The sequence below is a fragment of the Colossoma macropomum genome, unplaced genomic scaffold, assembly GCF_904425465.1.
Source record: "Colossoma macropomum unplaced genomic scaffold, Colossoma_macropomum, whole genome shotgun sequence".
Lineage (NCBI taxonomy): Eukaryota > Metazoa > Chordata > Actinopteri > Characiformes > Serrasalmidae > Colossoma > Colossoma macropomum.
Genome location: NW_023494793.1, coordinates 43,443,765 through 43,451,228, shown reverse-complemented (window position 1 = coordinate 43,451,228; position 7,464 = coordinate 43,443,765). Strand labels below are relative to the sequence as shown.

The window sequence follows — 7,464 nt, the reverse complement described above, 5'->3', positions numbered from 1 at the left end:
GAACCTGTAAGTTAGTAAGTGAATGTGAAATAAAGCCAGTTAATAATAAAGCAGCATTATTGTGGGAAATAATCAAATGATTCACATATTCTAATCAATAACAAAAAATAAATCAGGCAATACTACTGCTAATAATAATAATAATAATAATAATAATAATAATAATAACAATAATAATAACAATAATAATAACAATAACAACATGTGTTAATGATTATAATTATTATATTATTACTAGTAAGAAGACTAAATAATCCTGTGAATGATTAGTAGATGACGCAGCAAATAATCCAGTAAATAATAAAATAATAAACGATGCAAAAAAAGCTCCGTTTCAGAGTTTAATTATCAGATTCACATTTATTTGCTTTTAAAATATTTCTTAATTTATTTACGTCTCATTTTTTTCTATTATTTCATTTATTTATTTATTTACTTACTCACAGCGTCATCTTCACAAGGTGAGAGCCTGTAGCCAATCAGAGCGCAGCAGGGGCGGGGCTTGCCTGAATGCGGGCGCTGCTGTGACCCGGATGTTGAATGTGAGTGAGCGGTGATTGTGAAAGTGCTGCAGCAGAGCTGCAGGTTTGTCCACTGCGGTCCGGTTATTGTCCGTTATTTTGTTGTTATTGTTGTTATTGTTAGTGCGATGGCCTCGCGCTCGTCCTCGCCGGACTCTGAGGGCTCTGAGCTTCAGGAGGAGTTTGAAAGTGCAGCTGATCGAGTCAGAGAGCTGGTACACACAGCCCCGCGAGACAAGCTGCTGTACCTTTACGCCAGGTACAAACAGGTAAGAGCAGAGACCGTTACTACAGCAACAGCTACACTCACTGGCCACTTTATTAGAAACGCCTACCCTGGGCTTCCACTCACTGGCCACTTTATCAGAAACACCCACATTGTGCTTCCACTTACTGGCCACTTTATCGGAAACACCCATCTTGTGCTTCCAGTCGCTGGCCACTTTATCAGAAACACCCACTTTGTCGGAAACACCCATCTTGTGCTTCCACTAACTGGCCACTTTATCGGAAACACCCACCTTGTGCTTCCACTAGCTGGCCACTTTATCAGAAACACCCACCTTGTGCTTTCACTTGCTGGCCACTATATCGGAAACACCCACCTTGTGCTTCCAGTCGCTGGCCACTTTATCAGAAACACCCACCTTGTGCTTCCACTTACTGGCCACTTTATCGGAAACACCCACCTTGTGCTTCCACTTACTGGCCACTTTATCGGAAACACCCACCTTGTGCTTCCACTTACTGGCCACTTTATCGGAAGCACCCACCTTGTGCTTCCACTTACTGGCCACTTTATCGGAAACACCCACCTTGTGCTTCCACTTACTGGCCACTTTATCGGAAACACCCACCTTGTGCTTCCACTCACTGGCCACTTTATTAGAAACGCCCACCTTGTGCTTCCACTAACTGACCACTTTATTAGAAACAACCCACCTTGTACTTTGACTAATCGGCCACTTTATCGGAAACACCCACCTTGTGCTTCCACTCATTGTCCACTTTATTAGAAACACCCATCTTGTGCTTCCACTAACTGACCACTTTATTAGAAACAACTACCTTGTACTTCGACTAACCGGCCACTTTATTAGAAACACCCACCTTGTGCTTCCACTTACTGGCCACTTTATCAGAAACACCCACCTTGTGCTTCCACTCACTGGCCACTTTATTAGAAACAACTATCTTGTGCTTCCGCTAGCTGGCCACTTTATTAGAAACACCCACCTTGTGCTTCCACTAACTGGCCACTTTATCGGAAACACCCACCTTGTGCTTCCACTAACTGGCCACTTTTAAAGAAACACCCACCCAATTTTTCAAAATGTCTGCATGATTCAGTGTTTAAGATGTCGACAGGGTCGTTAAGAGTGGTTTGGTGTGAAATGGTTGATTGTAGAGAGTCAGATTTCTTTACAGTGGTGGTGAAAGGAGCCAGGGATTGTTTTAAGCCAAAAAGTTATTACGAAACTATCCTAAAACAGTGTCTCAGTCATCAGGCAGTGAATTCATAACCATTTCATGTAGTAACTTTCTGTGAAGGAGCTTTTAGAGGTGGACGTCTGGTTCCTGTCACCCACCACTGTGAACAGTTCTGACTCAGTAAGTTTCTCTAGAACAGAGCGTTTCACACCAAACCACTCTGAACTACTTTGAACCGCTCTGTTTACATCATAACCATTTAATTATGTAGAATTTCGGTGAATCGGTGGAGTTCTCCTTTAACTACAATGCGCATAGATAGTAAGCAGCCAGTTTGGCCAGTTTGTCCTAGACTTGTATTTGAATAGTTGCAAACAATGACCAAGAAAACACAGTAAACCGTTAATAGCAGTTATTTATGAGACAATTAATCGTCAGCTAAAAATTCATGATCTTGACAGCCCTACCTGAGAGGTGGAGGTGCTCCTGATGACGTGGCTGGTGCATTTACAGGTGTAGTTTTGTGTTTGGGGACAATCTTGGGGCAAGAAACTTCACACAATTACACGAACGCAGGCCAGACTGACCTGCACTGCCACGTGTTTAGTAGTGGTGGATGTTGCAACCATTTGGGATGCACCAGCAACCACATAGCAAGACCTTAGCAACCATTTGGGGTACACTAGCAACCATATAGCAACACCCTGGCAACCACTTTGAATACCCTAGCAACCACCTAGCAACCACTTGGGATACCCTAACAACACCCTAGTAACCACATAGCGACACCCTAGCAACCACTTGGGATACCCTAGCAACCACCTAGCAACACCCTAGCAACCACATAGCGACACCCTAGCAACCACTTGGGATACCCTAGCAACACCCTAGCAACCACATAGCGACACCCTAGCAACCACTTGGGTTAACCTAGCAACACCCTAGAAACCACTTTGGATCCCCGAGCAACCACTAGCAACACCCTAGCAACCACATGGGATACCCTAGCAAAACCCTAGCAAACACTTTGGGTACCCTAGCAACCACCTAGCAACACCATAGCAACCACTTGGGATATACCAGCAACCACCTAGCAACTCCCTAGCAACTACTTCAGATACCCTTGGAACTGCCTAGCAACACCCTAGCAACCACCTAGCAACACCTTAGCAACCACTTGGGATACCCTAGCAACCACAGAGCAGCACCCTAGCAGCCACTTGGGATACTCAAGCAACCATCTAGGAACACCACAGCAACCACTTGAGATATCCTAGCAGCACCCTAGCTATCAGCTCACCTGTATCTAGTTAGCAATAACTGGTTGTTTTTGTTTTACAGGCAAAAGTTGGAAAATGCAACACGCCCAAACCAGGTTTCTTCGATTTTGAGGGTCAAAGAAAATGGTAAGTTCAGTTTATGTTGTTTGAGTCAGTTATTATATTGGCAGGAAATTATCTTATGATGACTAATATACAAACAAATATGATGGTAATTAATATTCTCAACAAATATCTTGTGATGATAATTGATACACAAACACAATCGTTTATTTTATTTGCATTTTATTTTTATTTATTTATTTATTTTTATTTTTATCGTTATTTTTTGTACGGAGGTGATTGTGTAAAGATTCTGTCCCGTGTGTAGTTAACTTTTGTGGTTTTGTGTTTACATGACATCTGCAGTGATTTTATGATGAATCTGTGGGTAAAAGGGAATAAAAAGAATGTATATGGGGGGATATTATATGGAGTTCTCTGATTGTTTACTTTGGGGGTCTCAGTTGTAACAGTGTGTTTATCTAACACTGCACACACTTCTGCACATTTTAATGCACGATTTTTGTTTATTTGCTTAATTTAACATACTGGAGGAAAAAGCTGTCCTGTGCAAAAATTGTGGCACATTTTATTTCCAGAAAACTGGCTTTATTGAGTTTGCTCTCTGTAGAGGGCGTGGCTTTAAACTCACGCATAAAACTGTATAAACAACTCGTTAATCAAAAAACTGAAATAATACTTGTGAAAAAGTTACTTTTATGGGTGATTCTGGCAAAATATCTGTCTGATTGTTACTGTGGTCATATGAGAAGATGAGAAGATTTACAGTGGTGGTGATAGGAACCACCTAGGGGTGTGTTAGTGTGTGTTGTGCTGGTGCGAGTGGATCAGACACAGCAGTGCTGCTGGAGTTTTTAAACACCTCAGTGTCACTGCTGGACTGAGAATAGTCCACCAACCAAAAATATCCAGCCAACAGCGTCCTGTGGGCAGCGTCCTGTGACCACTGATGAAGGACTAGAGGATGACCAACACAAACTGTGCAGCAGCAGATGAGCTATCGTCTCTGACTTTACATCTACAAGGTGGACTGACAAGGTAGGAGTGTCTAATAGAGTGGACAGTGAGTGGACACAGTGTTTAAAAACTCCAGCAGCACTGCTGTGTCTGATCCACTCAGACCAGCGCAACACACACTAACACACCGCCACCACATCAGTGTTACTGCAGTGCTGAGAATGATCCACCACCCAAATAGGACCTGCTCTGTGAGGGTCCATGGGGGTCCTGACCACTGAAGAACAGGGTAAAAGGGGGCTAACAAAGTATCAGAGAAACAGATGGACTACAGTCTGTAACTGTAGAACTACAAAGTGCACCTGTATAGTAAGTGGAGCTGATAAAATGGACAGTGAGCGTAGAAACAAGGAGGTGGTCAGAATGTTATGCCTGACCGGTGTGCGCTGCTGTCATTCAAAGTGCTTTAGAAATGAGAAAATACAGAGTCATTTAAATAGTAAAGTAAAGGAAAATAGAAATTAAAAACATGATTAAAACAATAGATTTATAAGAAAAAATCACATTAAAAATCCAATTGAAAATTAAATTAGAATAATTAAAAATCAAATTAAAAAGACAAATTTAAAGCCAAAATCTTCTTGAAATGATGATAAATTGCTTTAAATGCTTTAAATGTCTGGACATTACTGTAAAATCCTCCCATTGCGCTTTAGTTCTCTGGCTGTGAACGATTCTGACTCTAGAACCGTGCATTTCTCATCGAGCCACTCTGAATGACTTTGTTTACATCTTAACCCTTTAATTATGCAGAAATCTTGAAGACGCCTTACTTGAGGCATGATCTGTGTATGTTCTGAATCTGTCTCTGTGTGAGGTCACGACCCTGAGCGGAGTGTGTGTTGTTTTGTAGGACAGCGTGGAAGGATCTGGGGGATATGAGTAAAGAGCAGGCCATGCAGGAGTACGTGTCGTGTGTAAACGAGTTGGATCCAGACGGTTCTAAGGTACCAAAAACAGCACATGCACTACAGCGCAGAGCCTCACTCCCATTACAATCCGTGTGTTTTTATGGATTTGTCCCTCAATTTCCTCCCCAGTTGAGTCGTATGCAGTTCCACCTACTAGTTAGGACTCCCCCAGTCACACCATACCACCAGCGTTAGGAGGGCAAAGGCAAACACAGGCTTCCTCCGAGTCCTCAGCTCACGCAACGTAATTAGACAGCTGAACGTGCTCGGAGGAAAGCGCCAACCGCCAGTTCTGTTATGTCAGCTAATAGACGCCTGCGCTGACTAGCATCACGTTAAGTGATGGGGGGCATCCTACCCGCCCTAAAGCAAGGACAAATCTGATTTTCTCACCAAATCTGATTTTTTGTTTAGCTGTTCAGATTATCTTTTAAATGTGATCTGTATGCAACATCAGTCTGAACAGATCAGCTCCTAAACTGACCCTCTAAAGATCAGAGCGTCACGCTGCTTCACGGCTCATCCAGAGGTAAACAATCACGACCGCCAACGAACGCCAGTCGCTCCCGGAGGATCAGCTTCATCTTCACCAGCATCACAGGAGCCATCATGAAGCTTCACTGACTGACAGCTGGGCTCATCACCCAGAATGTGTTTCAGCTGCAAAAAGGGCGCGGTCACTTCTTTGGTTCGCGTCCTCGGATTCTTTAAACTCTGCTTTCAGAGTTTTCCATGATGCTGCAGCCTCGTTCAGTGGTATTTCAAGCTGCTGTGATGAGTCTCTTCTAATTTTTTGAACAGAAACATCAGCATAAAAGTGTACGAGGTCTCAGCAGTGTGAAATTATGACGAATGTTGAGTTGGATTGACGTAAAAGTTTAATGAATTCCGATCTGGCTGTTCAGACTGAGTCGCATCGGATTTCAGCACCACATATGGATTGAATGTGTTCTTTGCTGCTCGCACTGACACAGTGTGTCACAAATGAAGAAAAAGATCAGATTTGGGCCACTTTTACCTGCTGTGTGAACAAAGCCTCCCAGGGACCGAACTCACGATCGCCTGATGCTCCTAAAACTGAAGCTCGTACCCACGACTCTGAGACCCGGCCCGGCTCGGCCCGACCTCTACTGCTAAAGTGAAACCTATACCTGCCTAAGGATAATATGTAGGCATATTCCATCAGATTAAACCACATTAAAAGTACTACATGTTACTGATTACTAGAAAACAGACCCAGACTGAGAGTGATATTGTGTCGGGCACAGTGAGCTTGTGAAGCGACCTCCTTTCAGAGGTCTCAGCCGTCCCTGCAGGAGGGTTTGTTATCAGAATCAGATCAGAATCACTTTATTTAGCCAAGTATGTCACACTAATGAGGAATTAGACTTGGTGAGTCACACATAAAACACACTGAACAGACCAGACGAGCACACCGACGGTTAAAAACACAGGCTTATTACATACAAAGGCTTATTATTCAGTAGCTACAGGGACTTCAGTGCAAACTGGCTGAGCTACTCTTAGGTTATAGAAGTGTGTAATAAAACTTTGGACCTGCTTATAGACTCTGGGTTAACAAGTATTAAACTAAGACACAGATAAAATAAAAATACAATACATTTAATATCTATTATTTACAGAATGATATGAATATGTATAATAATGAACATTTGTACAGTTGTACAAATGAGCATTCTTACTATGTAACTTTTTAATGTTGAATATTTACAAAACGTATATTAAGGTGATGAGTTTTGAGGTGAGCAGCTTGGACCAAACTCCTTCTGTCTGCATCCAGTGTGCTTTTTACACAGTTTAGTCATTTTAACCCCTTAAAATCTCAGGCTTATTACATACTAAGGCTTATGAAATGTTGATGATAGTGCAAAATCTGAGATAATAAATTTTATTTGGGGGTTATTTTACCTCACAACAACCTGCAAATATCCCTCCACCATGAATGGAGTATGAAAATATGTTTGAGGCAAGGAAAGTTTATTTATAGAGCACCTTTCATACACGGCTGTCATTCAAAGTGCTTTACAAATGAGAAAATAAAGTCATTTAACAAGTAAAGGAGAATAGAAATTAAAAACATGGATAAAACATTATTAAAACAATAGATTTCAAAGAGAAAATCATTCAGTTATTAAAAATCCAATTAGAAATGTATTTAGGATAGATGAAAAAATCAAATTAAAAAGCCAAAATCTTCTTCAAATGATGATAAATTGCTTT

At 41.7% G+C, this 7,464-nt stretch overlaps 1 protein-coding gene across 1 annotated transcript in view; it reads left to right on the top strand.

Moving 5' to 3' along the window:
• Positions 1-534: 534 nt before the first annotated feature.
• acbd6 (acyl-CoA binding domain containing 6) overlaps positions 535-7,464 on the top strand; it is an 81,229-nt gene continuing 74,299 nt past the window's right edge. The window contains exons 1-3 of the mRNA XM_036579621.1: positions 535-790; positions 3,294-3,358; positions 5,166-5,259. Of these exons, the coding sequence (XP_036435514.1) occupies positions 650-790; positions 3,294-3,358; positions 5,166-5,259 (300 nt within the window). The 5' untranslated portion in view covers positions 535-649. The remainder of the gene's footprint in view (positions 791-3,293; positions 3,359-5,165; positions 5,260-7,464) is intronic.